Below are 19,288 nucleotides of genomic sequence, written 5' to 3' on the forward strand. Positions count from 1 at the left end.
GCATGACGCCCGATTTCGGCTTTGATATCGGCTTCCTAGAAAGCTCTTCGTTAAGGGGGCAAGTACAAATGCCAAATTTCATTATGAAATTCGACGTGCCTCTTGTGAGCGTCGGACTCTCATTTGAAAGATTGTTTCGCAACCAGATGCTCTTCTTGCTTCGATTGGAAAAAACGAAGTTGAGTTGTACGAAAACGTCGAAATTGAATCTGTCGTTAGATTCTTCGCTGTCTCTCCTGCATAGAAATACGCGACTGGGATACAGTCTAGAACCCATTGTGGCGCCGTGGAAGTTTTCGGTTCTGTTGGATGACTCAAAAAATGATGTTTCGGGCGTGAATCCCGCGGGGTTGGACATGTTCATTGAAAGTAAAAAGAAGATTGAGATAATCGTCAATCAAGCCTCCATAGTTGACGCAGTGGATGCCGTGATGCAGTTTAAGAAACCACGCGACAAAAACTCAAAAATTGCACATTTGTTGGCTTACGAAGCCGTGCAAAACAACGTCATTGTGAATTCCACGGGACGCGACTTATGGGTTCGCGAACTGAATGGCAATATACAAGAAGTACCGCCTGGAAATAGCATTTCGCATTTGGTACATGCCGCTGAAACCGAAGCAAATTCTGGATTCGAGAGTGCATCAAATGAGCAGACGATGCGCGGTATGACTGACGTCGTTGATGACATGAATCATCACGGTGACGAACAGCTCATTATCGCATACCTGATGATGGATATCGTGGCAATTGACTCGTTGGATGACTGGCTTTACCCCCGCATAACTTTCAAGATTTGGGATGAGGCTTTGCAGGGTCATCGTACCGATCCATTACCCATCGGCGTTACGCGCGGCTCAGCAAAGTTACCGATCCCTCATCCTTTTTTCCATCGCGATAGTGATAGCGAGTTCATCAACAATGACGATATCACCATTATCGTCGAAATTTCTCATATTGGGCCAAATGGCGAAACATTGAGCTTCAGTGGTGACTTTGAAGCTCCAATCGAACAACAACGCGGTGGATGGATTGGCGGTAAAACTGGAAGCTGGATAGACTGTGCTGCAGGCAATGGTGACTCCGTGAGAATTAAGCTGCGCGCTCGAGTGGTGGAAGGTTTGAATGGCGACGCCAGTCACAGAAACGGTAGAGTTGTATCAACTCTTAAAGAGTCCGCAGAAAACGATTATCAAGAGTAAATTACAAGTTGAATCACCACCTCTCATCGTGTGTCGTACGAATGACATGGTGAAGCAATGGTGGACAAGAGATCATCAGCAAAGTAAAAGTGCCCTAAGTGCTTGGAAGCCGCACGTCCCATCGACGTATGAACTCGAGACGAGATATAAGTTTTGTTCGAGTAGAGCTGAAAACGAGTATAAACTCGTACCTTTTGGGACCATCCTCTTGCCCGGCCTCATCGCGCCTCGCAGTGCGCTCATGGCAGTTGTCTTAGAACATAATTCAGATCAGCGGGCACCGACTGCTTTTCCCTCGGGGTTCGAAAATATTTGGACGAGCGATAAAAATGATGTCTCATTTTGGAAGCCCATTGCACCAGACGGTTACGTTGCAGTTGGTAACGTGGTTGCGGCGAGCGCCGAAATGCCTTCCACCGATTGCGTCGTTTGTGTTCGCGAGGATTTGACAAAACTTGCAGAAGTGCCTCCGGATGTTGCATGGAAATCGAACAGACGATTTCGCAATAATGATGAAAGAGAATTGGCGCTTATTCAAAACGGCCAACTGAGTACTGGTGGATGGTCGTTCTTGAAGGAGAAAATCAAGCGCACGAGTCCAGGCGTGATTTCGAACGTCATTCCATCTATGCATAGACTTAATGACAGGATGTGCATTCATTCTTTGGATGACGAAGGTATTCGCGAGTTTTGGATCGATAACCGCACTCATATAGATCATATAAAGCAAGAATTACAAGCTGGAGAGTCAATTCTCGCCATTTCGTTTTCTCCTTCCGGGCCGTTTGAGCAAGTGCGTCTTAATCTAGGCGCTTCACACGTTGTTCGTCACAAGACTCACGATTTAGTCTTTGACAGTCAAAAGGGGCATCTTTTGAGCTATGTTTCGTGCGAAAACGAAACAGATTCTGATATATTCGTTGATGTTCATCCAGCTATGAAGAGAGAACTCACGACTTCTAATTTGGACATATCTCTGAGTGAGAAGTATGAGTCGCCGAGCGATGTCGCGGATATAGAAGTATTTGAATCGGAACGATATTACCCGTTGAGAGGATGGCGTGCTCCAAAAGACGCTATCGTAAAAGCTCGTTATAGCAGGCATAAAAGTGGACGAGGTTCGCAAAAACGGTTTCCAGACGTCAAAGCTCCAAAAGGTTTCAGATTTGAAGGACCGTGGGAGCTCGACAAACCACCAAATCTGGTGAATGACGACGGTTGGGCGTACGGTGCTATTTGGCTAAGGAAGTGGCCACCGCCTCGTGGATCAGACAAAAGTAAAGGTCGTGCAACCCGTCGCCGACGATGGTTTCGTCGTGTCGTTCGATTGAAATCAGCTGAAGAAATTGAATCGCGCGTTTCCCTTCATAACATGAAGCGAGATTTCATCGAAGATTGGCACGGCACGTTGGCGGTACACGGACGTCTTACGCTACCTTCTTGTTCACGAACCGAGTCCTACATGTTGGCGTTACGCACGGGGGCTGACGTCGCATCAATTACCGCTCCGTCGTTTACCGAGAGAGATGACGCGCTGGATATTCGTGACGTGTTATCAGAGCAAGGCAACTGTGCGCTTGCTTACAACAACCTGCACGATCACTTTCTTTTGGTCAAAGAAGAATTGTCGAATGATGTGCAAAGTAGCGCGATAGGTGCTATTCCAGGCGTCAAGATTCGTGTCGTTGCCCCTGTTCACGTTGTCTCATTGATGGATTGTCCGTCGCAAGTTGTTTTGTACGCCAATGGCGAAGAAAGAATTGCCATGCATCTTGCCGCGAACGAAACGAAACGTATCACGGCGATCGATGCAAACTGTGATACAATAGAGGTGCTCGTGTCTTTGTTCGAAGATTATCTCAGCCTTAGTAACGACAGGCCGCTGCGTCTAGATGTCACCCCGGCTGGAAGTCCACCGGCGCCACAGGTAAACTGGTTGAACATCAAAGGCTATCCGTATGTGGTTTCTATGCTGTTGATGGAGACGTGTAGAACTAGAATGGCGGGTGATAAATTCAACGATGATCCTTCGCAGCATCTCTTGAGTCTGACGTATCGCAATGTGCTGATGGTTACAAATGCATCACCGATCGACATTAAGTGTTTGGCGTGGGTCGCTGGCACAAGTACGACAAACGCGCACATAGATGCATACGTTGGGGTACCCAAAGGCGAGTCGCAACCTGCCATGTTTCTGAAATCGAGTGCGAAAACCCTCGCCAAAGTTTCGAGCAAAGAATTTGTGCTCGGTTTTTGTATCGATTCGTCTCCAGTACTAGTGAAAATTTCACCAAGTTCTGAGCCCGTGATGTTTACGCTTATGACAGCAAGTGGGGACGAACTTGCCTTTCAATGTTCCGTAGTATTATGGGAGGGTCAAAACACCAACGCCGCGACATGGCCAACGCTTGAAGTTGTTTTACAACCCGTGCTCGTGGCGATCAACTTGACTCGAATTCCTCTCGCGATTCGCTCAAACACTATGGAACACAAGATACTCGAGCCAGGTTCATATCCCACGCCGTTTTCTTTGGATATTAAGTCTTCGAAAAGCGTAGACGAAGTTGAAGCCGTGCTTAATCAAGCCGCGATTCAAATAGCGGATATGTCGTGTCATTCGGAAGGAAAAGATATACTTTGGAGTTCGCCGCTGCAGAATTTGGTGCGCTATTCTGGAGCGATGTGGAGCATCCCACAAGGTGCCTCCCCCTTGGCGGATGAAATTAATGCATTTAGAAGACTTGGAGGTATCGACGAGTCTGGCGAAAACGTAAATTTCAAGGCACCTATCATCGTTCAGTTTCTTGTCGAGCGCGGTGAGCACGGTTGCTTCAGGGTCTTTTTTAGGGGGGGCGACGGAGCATCTCTGCAGAAGGCGCCAATCATGATCAAAAACCATTTGCACGAACCTTTACTCATTCGACAAGTGAAAGCGAACGACTTTGAGGACGTAGAAAAGAAGTCGGTGCAAAAGTCCACCGTGCGACTACTGCAAGGTATTAAGAAAGCCTCACACGGCGTAGGACAGTCTTTTGCAATTCGCCCGTTCTCAGCGATATCTTGGGCGTGGAGCGTCCCAGGTATTCCTATGAGATTGGACAACTTGAAAAAACAGGAGCTCGAGGCAAACGCCGCGGAGCTCGCATTTCGAAAGCGGAAATTTTTGGAGATATCGAACAATACAGGGGATCACGTCATCATAGAGATAAACGCGTTCAGCTCGCGATTCAAGGGTTTCATGCACCTCGGCGACATGCAATTTGGAGAACTAGGCAAGCGCACGTTACACGCAACGATTATTGGTGAATGGCGTGACGCATCGTTCGTGATCTTCGTGGTTGATAAAACGATAACGTTTGACAACTTTTCTTTCACGACTGAAATGACGAATCAAGCGAAAGCATTGACGTTGTACGCGCGGCAGCAAGAAACGCACATCTCTGTCAATTTGGCTGGCTTCTCCGTAACAATCATCGATCGCCTCCGCGACTCATTCGTCGAGTTATTCCATCTCACGATCGACGACGTGATGATCAGGCACGGAATCAACTTGAATCAACAGCAGTTCTGTCTATAGTTATCTCAGAATTGGTGCACTGCAGATAGATTTTAGCACGCATGACGCAAGCTATCCAGTCTTCGTTTGGCACGACCCGGCGGACGGGCACTTGCTTGAAGCGTACGCTACTTTGAGTATGAATTCTCATATCGGTGGTGACTCGATCGATGTTTATCACGTCCAACTAACGACAACGAAGAAAGGCCTCGTGATTCGCGCCGGTGAAGATCTCGTCTGGACAATCTTGAACTTTTGCAGACTCCTCCAAACGCAACTTCCACAACGCAACGCTTCAGCAGGTTCCGCCATCGCGCCACGCGAAACGTTTGTTGGAAAGCAAACCTCACAAGATAGTTTGCTGAATATCGCCACTTTATACGTGGAACCGACATCTTTTGTTGTCACGTTTGCTCCAAATTCCGATATCCGACCTGCAGACGCCGACGCTCGGATGATCGCCGCGTTGACGTTTGCAAGTTTACAGCGCCTGCATTTGGTGCTCAACAAATTTGATAAATTCGATGAGAGCATACTTCGTTCGAATTTGATTCGCGAATTCCGAAACTATTTCAAGTCACAAATGATAGCGCAAACGCTCAGTGTCATGACATCGATGCACACGCTGACAAACGTTTCCACGGGTCTAGATGCAGTGAGCAAGGCGGTCGAAACCGGCTTCGGCGTACTCGCGCCTTCTCGTACGGCGCCTTTGGCTCGTTTGCCATCTTCTGTCGTCGGCCGAGGAAGCAGAAGCGACGGTCAGGGCAACTTTGCGAAAAGTGTATTCGTTGGTCTGAAACGACTGGGGGGTGGTATTTCTAAGGGAATTATCGGCCTTTTCGTCAGCCCTGTAAAAGGTTGCATGGAAGGCGGCGTCGTGGGCGGGTGTAAAGGATGCGCTCGAGGCGTCGCCGACTTGGTAGCTAAACCGACCGCTGGCGCGTTAGCTCTCGCCTCAAAGACGGTCGAAGGCGTAGCCAATGCCGCTAAAGGCGTACAGACTGCCGCGTGGGACATCATCACCACGAATAATGTCTCAAAAGCGTGCATTAAACGCCTCCCCATCGCCGTGCGATCGGATGGCATCATTCGAAGATGGGATGCGCACGACGCGTTGGGTGTTTATTGCATGCGCACATGCGTCGTGTCCAGTCGAACACTGGGCATTTCTTACTGTCCGGGCGTGAAAGACTCATTCTCCTCGATGCATGACATTTTCGGTGAATATTTGTTGCTTGTCACCGACAAGCGCGCGTTGTGCGTTCGGACGCCGGAGATGGACGGGGCCATGCCGGCGCGCGCGCCGACTTGCGCGTGGTACATCTCTTGGAGTGATGTGAGCTCGATATGGATCGAAAACTCTGTGATCATAAAGTTGCAGATGAACGTCACGAGTGAGGGCGACACTTCCAACCTGGGTGCGCAGAAGCGTGAAACCGAATCTTGTTTTTCGATTCGCGCTAGAGCCCAAGACGAGGCGGCGAACATCGAAGCCGCGATGCGTCAAAGCTGGAACGCCTACCTGGATACAACAGAAGAAGAATAGAATCACAATTAATGATAGTACTAGCAGTAATTCGCAGTGCGCGCGCCGCGTCAACGCCCTAACCCAATCTTTTTCAACAGCGATTTTGATTCGCTCGCGAGCGCCAACCTCTCCGTGAGCTCGTCAATCTCCTCCTCCGTGAGCTCCGTCTTCACCTGATCGCCGTCCGGCGATTTCCCTTGTATCTTACGCACGAGATAAATGATGGAATCCCGCTCGTCGTTCGCCTTACGCAGTCGCTCTTGAAGACTTTCCAACAGTTGCGTCTCCCGTTCGTCCGTCGGCGCTCGCGCCTCCCTCGACCCATCTCCCCGCTCATCCCGCGCCTTCGTCTCGCGCGTCGCCACCATCTCCATCGCATCGTTCGCGCCTCCGCGCCTCGCGCTCCCTCCGTCGTCCGCGCGCGCCGCCGCGCCTCGCGCGCCGCCGAACCATCCGAATCCGCGTCTCCCCCTCGCCTCCATCGCCGCCGCCCGCGCCGCCTCCCGCGCCGCCTCCCGCGCCCGTATCCTCGCCTCGATCCGATCCCCGATCGACTGCCCCCCCCGCTCGCCGAACACGTCGATGTACGACGCGTACCACGCCCGCGGCGCCGCGCACAGCGTCATCAACCCGAGCGTCATCCACGCGATGCACGCCCTCGCCCGTCGCGTCCCGCGCTCGTGCGTCGCCCGCGCGTGTTGCGGCGTCACCTGCGCGTGTCTCGTCGGCGCCCGCGCGTCGCGCTCGCGTCGCTCGACGCGCGCGCGCATGTTTTCTTCGATTCGGCGCGACGTCGAGTGGCGCGCGTCGCGTCACTTCGCGCCATGTCGCTTCGACTCCGCTTCGCCGGCCGCGGCGTCGGCGGCGCGGACGACGCGCGCGAGCGCGCGAGCGACGATCGCGTCTCCTTCGGCGTTTTGCGGCTGTGCGTCGGTCGAGGGACGTTCGCGCGGTGGAAGAGCGTGCTCTTGCACTTTAATCCGGAATCCGCGAGCGTCGTCGCGCGCGGACGCGCGAACGCGCAGAAGCGCGCGGTCGAGGTGCGACGAGCGAGCGCGCGACGCGCGACGAACGAACGCGCGACGCGACGAGCGAACGCGCGACGGCTCGCTGACGATGCGGGCGAAAACTTTAAATCGATGCACTTCATTCGCAGGAACGGTTATCGCCGTTTTTCGATGTCGATGACGTTTGAGACGCGAGAGGCGTGCGATGCGGATCGAATCGTCGAGGCGCTGGCGCGCGTGGTGGTGGACGACGGCGCGCTGGGCGCGGAGGGGGAGACGCCGAGCGATTTTGAGGCGCGCGTGACGACGATGAAGGCGGACGTGGCGGCGCAACTGGACGAGGCGAAGAAAATGTACGAAGAGAGGGCGAGGACGGGAGGCGCGCCGCGACGATTGACGCTGCGAGAGATGGATAGGAAGATGAGCTTCAGGGACGTCGCGAACGCGGTACGCGCGGACGCGGGAGCGTTCAATTGGTACCTGGTTCGCGGAGACGCGAACGGCGCTTCGGAGGTGTTTAACGCCGGCGGCGGGAGCTTGGACGAGATGAAGAAATCGTTGGCGTCCGACGAGGTGTTTTTCGGGCTTCTGCGCATGGGTTTCGGGCGCGGCGCGTTTCGGCGCGTGAAGCACATATTCATTCACTGGTCCGGCGCCGACGTCAATCCTTTGAAACGCGGCCAACACAACGCGAATGAGGAGGCGATTCGCAAACTCGTCGGACCGGTGAATCTGAGCCACTTCGCGACTGAGATGGATGAGATGAATCTAAACGATTTACTCGACAAGGTGAAAACTAAGGTGGTGCTGGACGGCGAGGCAATCGACGATGTGGAAGATCTGTTCAGTTTGGAATCGTACATGGTTTCGTGCGAAGACGACGCCGAGGCGATGAAGCGTGAATTTCCCGACGCGATACGTGAAGGCGACGGCGAGGAAGACGAGCAAGAACCAACGTTTGAAGAGGCTTTGGAGTCCGTGCGGGATAAGTCTCAGCCGTACAATTGGATGTTGTGCACGCTTTAAAGCCGGCGTTCTCTCCATAGCGACGCAAGGTACCGTAGTTTGTAAAACAATTGAATAAAAGTTAAAGTTAAAGTTGTTGTCACATTTCTAAACTTCGCGCTTCGACTTCTTGCCGCGTAAGATTCCCGCCGCCTTTGCTGATTTCACGACGCCACCAAGCTGCGCGCGAGCGGCAACTTTTTTGCTATTGCGTCGATTCAAAAGTTTTGGATCAAGCGGCCAATACGCGTACGGCTCGAGCTTGGTTTGCTTCGAGTAGACGTCACCAGTCGTCTTACCCTTCGCCTTGTACAAATCAGCGCTGTGGCGCTCGTGCGTCGTGCGCTGCCGTTTGACACCGTTGGAATTGTGCGTACCAACCGTACGCGAAGACTTGCCGGTAGCATTCGTCCGCGCGGTGGCGGCGCCTCGCGATTTACCAGTTTTGGACGTGTAACGTGAGCGACCGCCTTCAGACGCGTTGTCTTCCTCTTCTTCGCGTCGACGCTTCGCGCCTTTCGCTCTCTTCAACAATCATGAGCTTGCCATCAGCGCCCGTACGGTAGCCACTGTCATCGTCATCGTCTTCGAACTTCACACGACGACGTTCTCCTTGCGGTAGCATCGATCGGCGCATGGCGCTATCGTCCAACAAATCAAGCGGGGCGTCGCCGGAAGCAGGAAGTCGTGCACCGCCCGTCGCGCGCTTCGCAGCCGCGGCTGCGGCGGAACGAGGACCCTCGCCACCACCTCGTCTAGAGGCTGGGGCAAAAGATCCTCCATCACGACCTCCGCGTCCACTTCTGCGCGATCGGCCGTCGTCGCTGTCGTCGCCCTCGTCGTCGCTGAAAATGTCGCCGTCGCGCCATTCTGAACGTCTCGCCGTTCGCGTGGACTTGGCGCCGTGTTCACTACCTGCAACGGACGATTTCTTCTTCTTTTCTAATCGTGTCTCCTCGCGCTTGATGTGCGCGATAAGTGCCATGTGTTCTTTTGGCATGCTCGCTTCGACGACTTCGTAACCACAACGTTTGCACATGCGTTCCAACACGACACGCACCTTGAGCTTGAAGCGATTCTTCGAATCTTCCGACCAATGCAACAGCGCTGGGACAAGTCGCGGAAGTTCGGCGGCGAGATCTTGTTGAGGTAGACGCACGACGACAACCTTCACGAAGCCGAGGCACGACTTGACCACTTCGCGAGATTTTCCTTCGAGCAACGCGCACACTGCCGGTAAGAGTTCAGGAACGGTGGACACGAGCGCAGAGGAAAATTCGTAGAGCAAACGAGCGAGAGCCATGATGGTGGCCGATTGCATCTGAGGTGACGAGCCGACGATGCCAGCGAGCACGGTGAGGAAAAATCGTCGAACGCCCACACCCATTTGCTCAGTCTCCATCGCCTCGTCGTCCTCCTCCTCTGTAGCCGCGCCGAGCCAGGCGGCGACGCCTGCGTTACCAGAGCGCGCAACTCCGCGTGCCGCTTCTGCATTCTTGCGCTCGATTGATCGTGGAATGCTTATCAAGAGCTGATACGCCAGCGTGCGCGTGCGCGCGTTGGTTTCTTTTGTGGCGAGAATGAGTTCGGAGAGAAGCACAGTGAGCGATCCAGTTTCGGCGATGCTCCCGGCACCGTCGCCGCCTTCCTCAGCGTCCGCCGCAGCGTCGCGTTCTTGAAGCGCTGGTAAAATCTTACCGATAACTTTCAATCGATACCGTCGCGCCGATGGTAAGCAACAATCAACGCCAGAAACGAGGAGCTCTTCGATTTCCGCCGCGCGCGGTTCAAGCCACTTCCCGTCTTGTGCCTCGCACAGCTCGTTGAGCAACTTGTATGCGCGCTTTTGAATCCACACTTTCCTTCTCCAGACACGCGGGTTTGGCAATTTTGTAAACCATTTCCAAGCCCTGATCGTCCAAGCCGGAAACGAGCGCGAAGACGAGATCCATGAAGGTGCACCTTCGTGCGGTCTTGTCGTCTCCGCCCTCCACCAAAGCGTCCGGCGCGCCCGGATCGTCCGCGGTCACTTTGACGAGTTTGCGCAGTACAGTCCTGAAGAAGCCGCCCAACTGCGCTTGATCGGTCACTTTTGCAAATGCACCGATTGTATGCGACAGCTCACCACGTCGTGACGTCGGTGACGAAACGAAGAGATTAAAAAGAATGGGCAAAAAGTTCCGAGCGTACTTGCTCACCGCCGCGAGCTGCGCTTCGGCGATATCAACCGTGAAAGTCGCGGGCATTTGATCATCGTTGGGCTCACCCGCGGCGATTGTGGACGCACCGTCACCGGCTTCGTCGTCATCGTCGACTTCGTACACACCAGCGCCGATTCTTCCTTGACGAATCAAGCGCTTCAAGCCTACGCAAATGGGCCCTTGCAAATCGATTCTCGAACTCAACGCATTGCCTAAATCCTTGGCAATCAACGGAAACGCGTCCGAGGCGTCGCTCGGCCAATTAGCAAACGCTGGAAACAGGCTCCAAAGTGCGTGCTCGGCGGCACCGCAGCGCTGCGCTTCGTACGAACTTTGAGAGTTTCGCGCGTGCTCGGCGCGAGCGCCCAACGCGCGCGCTTGCGGCAAAATGGCGTCAGCAAAAAATCCCATATTCGCTCCAACCAAACCAGAGCGCAACAACGGCACGAGCCAAAGTCGTCCAGTCTCTTGACTCGCTGCATTCATGACGTCTTGCTCGTCCACTTCCATGCCGTCTCCGTCGCCTTGACGGTTAGCGAGCTCGGCGTCGATGGCTTCTTCGAGTTTTAACGGAAGCGACGCGAGCACCTGCTCAGGACCTATGGCTTGAATCGCCGCCGTGATGCAGTCTTGCAGCTGTTGTTTGCACATCAACTCGCTCGCGTGCTCGCCCATCTCGCCGAGCGCGTTCAAAGTACCAGCCAAGATTGGCCCGGACGCGGGACCAAGGCGCATGAACGCGCATGTGGCGACGGGAATGGAAACAGCCCACGCGCCGCGATAGCGGAACCCGATCGCGGACTCAATGCTCGACGCCACGGACATCAACGTCGTCGGTTTGGACGGCGCGGACTTCCCCGCCGCTCGCGCAGATGCAATAGCCTTGATCCCTTCTTGCACCATACCGGAATCGATGCATGAGCGCACGAGCGAAATCAACGCTTCGGCGACCTCGGTCGCAACGCCCTCATGAGGCGACGCGAAGAGCTTCACGAGGGAATGAAACGTCGTCGGCAACGCTTTTGCAGAGGCTTGCGCGTCGATGGCGTGGAGCTTACACTGCGCGCGAGAGAGCAAGCGCGCCAAAGAAATCACCATCGTCGGCGCCGTGTTCAAGTTCGCATTCGCCACGGCGGCGATGGGCGCCATCAGCCCTACGATCGTGTCCGCGCTCACGCCTTCGCTGCCGTCATCGGCATCCATCGTGGGCGAATTTGCGAGCGCCAGAAGCGCTTCCGTGGCGTGTTGCGTGAGCAAAGGCTCATCCAAATCCAATAATCCCGCGCACGCATCCGCGCACGCCCCGCACGCGGGTTCGGCGAGTTCGGGCAACAAAACCTTCATCGCGCCGAGCATGTACAGCGCCTCCGTCGCCGCCGCCGTCGCGCGCGCGCGAGCATCTTTCGCACCCGCCGCACCTCGCGCCTTTTGCATCTCCGCCGCCGCGCGTTCGGGCGCCTCGCCAATCTTTCTCGCGAACGCCGCCGTCATCTCCCCGTACGCCGCCGCGCGCGCCGCGTCCCCACGCACCCTTCGCACGACGTCTCCCAGCGCGTGCACCGCCGCCTTCCGCACCTTTGGCCTTCCATCGATCGACAGATTCAACGTCGCCTGAAACGCGCGCTTCCCGTGTTTCTCGCTCGTCTCTCCTCCCGACTCGCCCTTCGTCGTCGCCGCCGCCGCCGCGCACGACGCCAACAATCTCGCCACGTGTCGCATGCTCTTCGGCGACCTCTCGCTCACCACTCGTCCGCATCCCATCACCACCTCGATCGTCCGCTCCATCTTCGCCCGTATCACGCGTCCATCGACGTCCGCCGCCGCCTCGGCCGCGCACGCGCACACCGCCTCGAGCGCCTCCAGCGCGTCCTCGCTCCCGTCCGTCCCCGCCCGCGCGCTCGCCCGCTCCAGCGCCCCGAACGCCGCCGCGAACACCGACGTCGCGTTCACTCGCATGTCTCCCTCCGCGATCGCGCGCTCGACCGCGTCGCACGCGCGCACGACGCGCGCCGAGCTCGCGCTCGCGCTTCGTCCGTGCGCGCGCCGCAACCGCTCGAGCGCGCCCTCGGGCGTCGCGCGCGCGTCGCGCGCGTCCGCGGTCGGGCGCGCGTCGTCGTCATCGCTCGACGCCATCGCGTCGAGCGCGTCGAGCGCGTCGAGCGTCGGCGCGCGCGCGAATGGCGTCGCGCGCGCGTGGCGGCGGATGGCGGCGATCGACGTCGCGCGCTCGATCCGACGCCGTTCGCGCGGCGCGCGCGGAGGGGCGCGCGCGAGCGTTTTTATCGGCGAGTCCGTCCGCGCGACGACGCGCGATGACTCGCGTCGCGTCCACGCGCGACGATTCATTCATTCGTGCATTCATTCACGGTTCGCTGGCTACCGCTAACGCGCGCGCCGGCGCTGGCTATCGCCGATGCGCGCGACGACGCGCGCGCGATCACGCGCCCTCGAGCGTCGCCGCGCGCGCCTCGCGCACGGCGCCCGCGAAGGCGTAGAACTGCGCGACGCTCATCTCCATCTGCTCGAACCAACGCCCGTCTCGCGCGTCGTCGTCGCTTCGCGCGTCGTCGTCCTCGAGCGTCAGCCTGACGACGACGCGCGAGACGCCGCTGGCGTTCGTCTCGCTCGTGCTCGCGGTCACGGCGAGGCGCCAGGCGAGATCGACGCACCGCGGCGGCATGGAGTGCGGCGCGCGCGGGACACCGCGACGCGATGGCGAACCCGTTCGCGACGCTCGACGGCGACGCGCGCGGCGACGACGGGCGAGACGACGGCGAGAGTGGCGACGCGGCGCGCGGCGCGCGCGCGGCGACGGCGGCGACGCGCGCGAGACGGACGACGACGACGACGACGAGGGCGGCGAAGAAGCGCGAGACGGCGGCGCGGCGAGCCGAGGCGGAGGCGATGCGCGCGCGCGCGCACGCGGCGATGGCGATGGAAAAACGAGAGGACGATCGTTGGGGGAAGGTGGCGAAGGGATCGGGAATCGCGAGGAAGGCGGCGAAGGAGATGGCGAAGACGATGACGACGACGGCGGCGAGGGACGACGACGACGCGACTGGAGAGACGACGACGGAGACGACGGAGACGACGGAGACGACGACGACGACGAGTGATGCGATGGCGAAGGTGAGTGAGGTGTTCTGGCACACGTTCGAGGACACGGGGGCGTCGTGTTGGTGCGTGCGAGTGGAGGACGAGGACGGCGAGTCGACGACGATGTCGATTACGAAATCCGTGCCTCGCGCGAGAAAAATTCCGAGCGATGGGGGCGAACGACCGGTGTTGGTGAGCGGCGAGATTCGACTATTACTCGCTGAGTGGGACGATCGCACGCGCATCGATCGAGCGAGGCGCGCGAAGGCGAAATTGAAGGCGGCCAAGGCGGCGGCCAAGGCGGCCGCGGAGGCGGCCGAGGCGCCGGCCGAGGCGCCGGCCGAGGCGCCGGCGGTCGAGACATCGCCCGCGCCGGTGGCGGAGACGCTGTCCGCGGCACCGCCTGATTTCGGCGCGACGCGTAGAGCGCCGCCGCCCGGGTTCGAAAAACCTGCGTTTCGAGTCGTGCACGTGCCGGTTGTCGATCCTGCTGTCGAGGCGAGGCAACGCGAGCTCGAGGCGCAAGTCGCGGCGTTGCAAGCGCAACTCGCCGCACAGCAGATGATGCAACAGACGACGTACGCGCCACCGCCGCCAAGCTTTTCGGGAGGATCATCGATCTGGTAACTCGTTATTTGTTCGTTGTAATTGTCACATTGACAAATCTAGCAAACGCGAGCGCAAAATAATCTACAAATAATCTCAAGACGATTCTTCGTCGTCGCAACGCTGGAACTCGAGCTTCATCTTTCGAGGCGCGGGCCACGTAGAGATAGCCGCCATAACGACGTCGAACGACTCTCCACGAGTGGAAAATCTGATTTGCTCTTCGCCTTTTTTAACGCTCACTCCGCCGTAGTCCATTTCGCTGTTGAACACGATCGCCGACGTAGCGATTAATCTATCACCCACGCTAATCAGGCCGCTCTGCTCGGCCGCACCGCCGGGCACGAGTTCTTCGACAAAAATATTTCCATTTTTATCGTTCGCCAGAAACATGCCGAGCGGTTTCTTCAGTTCCACCGCGTATCTCGCGCATCCCGGGGGAACCGGTTCGTCGTCCGCCGCCGCCGCGCGGCGGCGGGTGAGCCGACGCCGAGACGGTCCCGCGCGCGGCGTCGCGACGGCGCAACGAATGGCAGCACTCGTTGTCATCTGCGTTCGAAAATAAGAAGCGAAAAAGTGAAAATGTCAGTCTTCGTCCGCTCGCTCGTTCATCGTCTCAGAGAGTATGGTCACAAAATATCCACATTGGGTATTCGGTAAAGTTTTTGGGTTAAAGGTTTTCATCTTCCTTGACGACGGCGCGATGAAGTCGAAGAAAAACGAACGTCGAGAACGACGACGACGACGACGGATGTAGCAGGGGTTCTAGAGGCCGTTAGTCATGGACAGACACGAAGCCCGCTTTACCCAAGCGTCACTCTACGGGCGTCTTCTGACGCGTCCGCGAATCTTTGAATCGCGGCGCGCACGTTCGAGATAAATCTCGCACCCAACATCGATCGAAAAGTAAAATGAATCCATTCAGCGGCGTGTCAGTGTTTCGTGAATCTTTTCACCGCGCCGAAACGCTCTAAAGGTGTCCTAAGATATATTGACGAAGTCATCACCCACACCGCCGAAACGGCGAGAAAAACCAAACAAACAAACCAACGATCGCGTCAGGAATCAAAAATGATTTCGTTTCAAAGGAAGCCACTGAACACGGAGTCCTCAATTGAACTATGCCTTGATTCGAGCATCACCCGCGTCGTCGTCCGTCGTCTTCGTCGTCTTCGTCGTCGCTCGACGAGAGAAAAATCCACCCGCCGCTCGCGCGCGTTTCCAAGCCTCAGCTTAACGAGATTCACAAGTTTGATCGTCACCGAAATCAGATGGTACGGACAAGTGTGTCTCATCATCGGCTTCGCGCGCGCGACGGGCGGTCGCGCGTTTTCGTTTATCCGGCTAGCGTTCCGGCGTCGCGGGACCGGCCCGCGCGCCTCGCTCACGGTTCGCCGCGTCTCGCGCGTCGGCTCGCGCTCTCGCGCCCGTCCCGAGAGACGCGCGCTCGATCGCGTGCGTCATCGCTCGACGGTGGTTTATCTCGGCGCGACCGAGCGCTGCGCGCGTCATGAGCGGGACGCGGCAGTGACTCTAGAGTGGATCGGCCTCTCGCGTTCTCGCGCGTCGCGTCGTCGTCGTCGTCGTCGTCGTCCTCGTCGCGTCGCGTCGCGTCGTCGCGCACCTCGTCGCGCGTCTCTCGCGCGCGCGTCTCGCGTTCGCGCGCGCTCGCGTCGCGCGGTGCGGTCGGGTCCGATTCGCCGCCGCCGCCGCACACCGCGACGCCGCGTCGACGCGCCGCGACGACGCGCATGGAGACGGACGCCGACACCGGACGGGTGCGCGTGAAACCTGCGCTCGAGGCCGTGCGCGCGCACGACGGCCCGCTCGAGATCGATCTCGGGACGCTGCGCGTCGTCGACGCCGCGCCGCTCGATGTCACCGCCGCCGACTCGGGCGAGGCGGAGGCGCACGCGCGCGAGCGCGCGCGAGACGTCCTCCAGCGCCTGGTCGCGGAGTTGTTCGCGCTGCCGAGCGAAACGGACGCGCACGGACGGTTCGCGCAGTTGCCCGAACCGACGACGACGTTCCCGAGGCTGCGCGCGTTGCCCCCGAGCGAGGCGCCGCTGACGAAGTGGGAAAAGTTCGCGAAGGAGAAGGGGATCAAGAAACGGAAGCGAAGCAAGGAGGTGTTCGATGAGAAGACGGATGAATGGAAACGGCGGTATGGGTATCAACGCGCGAGGGACGGGAACGATGTCATCATCGCGCCGGGGAAGATGACGGACGTGCCGGGGAAGACGGAGGACCCGTTTACGCGCGAGGAGCGAGAGAAACGGGAACGGACGTTGAAGAATCGAGAGAAACAAGATAAGAATTTGATGAACGCGGTGGCGGAGAAGGGTGCGAAGGCGTTACCGCCGACGCTGCGATTGGCGGTGACTGGTAAGAAGGACTCCGTGGGGAGCGGGAAGCTAGGGAAACGGGAGATGAAGGACGTGGCGGCGCGCGTCTCGCACTCCACGGCGTCGGTCGGCAAATTCAACGCCCCAGTGCCGGGAGACGATAAGGTCAAGGTTCGCGGCAAGCGACGTCAGTTTGCGAGCGTGACGGATATGGATTCTGAGCGTAAGAAGAGCTCGGAAATCATCGATAAGTTGCTCGCGAAGGAGAAGCGCGGCGGCGTCGTCGACGTCAACGCGGCGGCGCGGAAGATTCAGCAAGAGAAGGAAAAGGCGAACCGCGTGAGCAAGCGCAAGAAGGCTGACGGCGAGAGTAAGGAGCGGGCGTCCGGTAAGCGAGGGAAACCATCCGCAGCCGGAGGCGCTCGCGCGAAGAAGAAGTGATTAGATTGTGATATAACCAAACGACGACACGACGTTAAAGAACCGTAACAAACATCGCGAGTACATGTCGCGACCCGGGGCGACCACGACTTATGTTCCCTCGTATAGTTGCGTCTTCTCATAGTGATTTGAAGTCGTAAAGTATGAAAAAAGTTGGTGATCAACAGGTCCGGAGTTCGATTCTCCGAGGCCCCTACGACAGACCCATACCTAGGGCACTCGGGGTCTTAGCTCAGTGGTAGAGCGGTTGACTGCAGTTAAAAACCATTTCTTTTTTGGACGTTTCTCGTCTCGACGCGTTTAGGGCACTCGGGGTCTTAGCTCAGTGGTAGAGCGGTTGACTGCAGTTAAAAACCATTTCTTTTTTGGACGTTTCTCGTCTCGACGCGTAACGCGATAGACGTGCGCGCGCCGACGTGTCTTCGTGATGTCTTCGTCTAAATCAGCACTTCACTTTTTATCACAATAGTTGACGACGACGACGCGTCTATTTCTTCGCGACGACTTGCGCGAAGCTCACTTTGACCTTCTTCGCCGCCGCGGTCTCCGTCCCCGCGTGTAAATCATCGTTGAGCGAGTCCAATTGCGTGATTGAATCGTCTTCTTGCATTTCTTTGCGTTTGCGAGCCGCCTTCGTATCGTCTCCCAGGGGCAAAGGTTTCTCTTCGGAGATTTTCTTTTCCTCGTCCTCCGCGCTCGCCGCTTTCTTCTCCTTCTCCGGCGCGTAGATGTCCTTGACGTAGCCGTCGATTTCTTCTTTCACGAAGCTCGGTAAATCCTTGCGCTTCAAATATTTGACGTTCGCCTGCATCCCGGGTACCCAGTTCGATTCCCCAGTCGCGCGATCCATCCACGACGTCACAGTCATTTGGAACTGCTCCACCGCGGGATTCAAGTTGAGCGAAACCTTCTCCTCCTTCTTCTTCAGGCTCGAAGGAAATAACCCCAAGAACAGCGTGACGTGCGAGTTTTCGTCCTTCTCCGGATCTTTGTACCTCGACGTGCCGGGATGCGCAAGCATTTGCCCTCCCGTGGCGTTTTCGATGCCTTGGATTAAAAGCTTGATTCGCGAGCCGACCCAACCTTCCCACTTCTTAAAGTCATCTTCGTTCTTGGCCGAGATGGTAACCATCAAATAATGCTTGTATTTTTCTAAAAAGTTCAACGAACACCACAGCTGCTCCCACTTCGCGGTGTTTAAAAGAATCATCTTGGTCACTTCCTTGCCGCGCTTGAACTCGGCTTTGAGCACCTCGAGCGTGCTGACGCTCACGTTGAACGTAGAGTTTTGCGCCGGATACGCCGGAGTTAAGATTTTCATCAACTGATATCGCTCTGCCTTGTTCACACGCTCGTCCCACACTCGCATCCCGGGTAAGCCTTCGTCGACGATGGGTACGAGCATCACCGGCGTCGTCCATTGCCACGCCGACCATAGTTGGAAAAAGCTGTACACGAGCATGGAAGGTGCGGCGTTGGGGTACAACTGACACACGCGCGCTACTAAAATCGCCAGGTTTACGCCACCGAAAAACCCGACGACGTTGCTATACACCCCGCGCCGCTGCGCCCACAGACGCAACGTGCGAAGCGCCACTCGAAACGCGTCGTGGTTTGGCACGACGCGCAACAACTGATCCGCCACGCGACAACCATTCAGGGATTTCACCCCTGGGTCGTCCAAATTCATCATCACCGACGTCTGACACACGTCTAAGTCCTCTGGCACGTGCGTGTACGACGGTAAGCTCGTGTACGCCATATCTATTTCAAAACCTCTAAACACGAGTTTGATTTCTGGCACGATGGCGTCGCGCACGGGCACGATGCTCTCCGTTCCAGGGTGTTTCCGCATCACGTCATAAAACGACCCTTCGTAATCATTCTCATCCCATCCAAAGAAATCCTCCTCTCGGCTCAGATGTCTCGGCCCGAGGCACAGCGTATCGATATCCGCAGCCGGTCCGTGCACGCCCAATCTATAGCTCCCAAACGTGTACAAGTTACACGACGGCCGCATATCCTCTGTGATCCCCTTTCGCTCGCTCGCCGCCAGCACCCAGTCTTGCAACAACGCGTTTATCTCCCCCAGCACCTCCTCGCGTCGCACGCACTCGTCCGCGTCTTCGTACACGTCCTCTTCCCGCAGTTTGTCATCGAGCGCCTTGCTCAACTTTTCGTCGAACGCCGTCGGCATCTCGTTCGACATCACGCGATTCAGCGCCTCCGCGGACGCCGACTGGGTCATGACCGACGGTGCGGAGGGCGTCTGCGCGCCGATCATGATCGCGGGCGACG

The 19,288-nt window shown here is 57.2% G+C and overlaps 11 protein-coding genes across 11 annotated transcripts; 5 read left to right on the top strand and 6 right to left on the bottom strand.

Moving 5' to 3' along the window:
• Nucleotides 1-68: 68 nt before the first annotated feature.
• OSTLU_27506 (predicted protein) lies at nucleotides 69-4,779 on the top strand (the record flags this gene model as incomplete). Its single annotated transcript, XM_001421246.1, has 2 exons — nucleotides 69-1,119; nucleotides 1,154-4,779. 2 exons carry the CDS (start codon nucleotides 69-71, stop codon nucleotides 4,777-4,779), a joined length of 4,677 nt encoding a protein of 1,558 aa, XP_001421283.1.
• Nucleotides 4,780-4,935: 156 nt separating this feature from the next.
• On the bottom strand, nucleotides 4,936-5,292 carry OSTLU_27507 (predicted protein; the record flags this gene model as incomplete). Its single annotated transcript, XM_001421423.1, has 1 exon — nucleotides 4,936-5,292. One exon carries the CDS (start codon nucleotides 5,290-5,292, stop codon nucleotides 4,936-4,938), a length of 357 nt encoding a protein of 118 aa, XP_001421460.1.
• Nucleotides 5,293-5,374: 82 nt separating this feature from the next.
• On the top strand, nucleotides 5,375-6,307 carry OSTLU_27508 (predicted protein; the record flags this gene model as incomplete). The annotated part of the gene is made up of 1 exon (XM_001421247.1): nucleotides 5,375-6,307. One exon carries the CDS (start codon nucleotides 5,375-5,377, stop codon nucleotides 6,305-6,307), a length of 933 nt encoding a protein of 310 aa, XP_001421284.1.
• A 50-nt stretch (nucleotides 6,308-6,357) lies between these two features.
• OSTLU_27509 (predicted protein) lies at nucleotides 6,358-6,663 on the bottom strand (the record flags this gene model as incomplete). Its single annotated transcript, XM_001421424.1, has 1 exon — nucleotides 6,358-6,663. The coding sequence occupies one exon, from the start codon at nucleotides 6,661-6,663 to the stop codon at nucleotides 6,358-6,360; it is 306 nt and encodes a 101-aa protein (XP_001421461.1).
• A 455-nt stretch (nucleotides 6,664-7,118) lies between these two features.
• OSTLU_27510 (predicted protein) lies at nucleotides 7,119-8,322 on the top strand (the record flags this gene model as incomplete). Its single annotated transcript, XM_001421248.1, has 2 exons — nucleotides 7,119-7,329; nucleotides 7,446-8,322. Exon 2 carries the CDS (start codon nucleotides 7,468-7,470, stop codon nucleotides 8,320-8,322), a length of 855 nt encoding a protein of 284 aa, XP_001421285.1. The 5' UTR covers nucleotides 7,119-7,329; nucleotides 7,446-7,467.
• Nucleotides 8,323-8,409: 87 nt separating this feature from the next.
• Nucleotides 8,410-12,458, bottom strand: OSTLU_27511 (predicted protein; the record flags this gene model as incomplete). The annotated part of the gene is made up of 3 exons (XM_001421425.1): nucleotides 8,410-8,790; nucleotides 8,834-10,144; nucleotides 10,200-12,458. The coding sequence occupies 3 exons, from the start codon at nucleotides 12,456-12,458 to the stop codon at nucleotides 8,410-8,412; spliced, it is 3,951 nt and encodes a 1,316-aa protein (XP_001421462.1).
• A 756-nt stretch (nucleotides 12,459-13,214) lies between these two features.
• OSTLU_18121 (predicted protein) lies at nucleotides 13,215-14,225 on the top strand (the record flags this gene model as incomplete). Its single annotated transcript, XM_001421249.1, has 1 exon — nucleotides 13,215-14,225. One exon carries the CDS (start codon nucleotides 13,215-13,217, stop codon nucleotides 14,223-14,225), a length of 1,011 nt encoding a protein of 336 aa, XP_001421286.1.
• Nucleotides 14,226-14,300: 75 nt separating this feature from the next.
• OSTLU_27513 (predicted protein) lies at nucleotides 14,301-14,753 on the bottom strand (the record flags this gene model as incomplete). Its single annotated transcript, XM_001421426.1, has 1 exon — nucleotides 14,301-14,753. One exon carries the CDS (start codon nucleotides 14,751-14,753, stop codon nucleotides 14,301-14,303), a length of 453 nt encoding a protein of 150 aa, XP_001421463.1.
• A 533-nt stretch (nucleotides 14,754-15,286) lies between these two features.
• On the bottom strand, nucleotides 15,287-15,502 carry OSTLU_27514 (predicted protein; the record flags this gene model as incomplete). Its single annotated transcript, XM_001421427.1, has 1 exon — nucleotides 15,287-15,502. One exon carries the CDS (start codon nucleotides 15,500-15,502, stop codon nucleotides 15,287-15,289), a length of 216 nt encoding a protein of 71 aa, XP_001421464.1.
• Nucleotides 15,503-16,033: 531 nt separating this feature from the next.
• On the top strand, nucleotides 16,034-16,909 carry OSTLU_5406 (predicted protein; the record flags this gene model as incomplete). The annotated part of the gene is made up of 1 exon (XM_001421250.1): nucleotides 16,034-16,909. A coding segment is annotated over one exon (876 nt), but the record flags the coding sequence as incomplete, so codon positions are not given.
• Nucleotides 16,910-17,477: 568 nt separating this feature from the next.
• OSTLU_18123 (predicted protein) lies at nucleotides 17,478-19,274 on the bottom strand (the record flags this gene model as incomplete). The annotated part of the gene is made up of 1 exon (XM_001421428.1): nucleotides 17,478-19,274. One exon carries the CDS (start codon nucleotides 19,272-19,274, stop codon nucleotides 17,478-17,480), a length of 1,797 nt encoding a protein of 598 aa, XP_001421465.1.
• Between the last annotated feature and the right edge of the window lie 14 nt (nucleotides 19,275-19,288).

Source organism: Ostreococcus lucimarinus, chromosome 14, assembly GCF_000092065.1.
Source record: "Ostreococcus lucimarinus CCE9901 chromosome 14, complete sequence".
NCBI classification, from domain to species: Eukaryota; Viridiplantae; Chlorophyta; class Mamiellophyceae; order Mamiellales; family Bathycoccaceae; genus Ostreococcus; species Ostreococcus sp. 'lucimarinus'.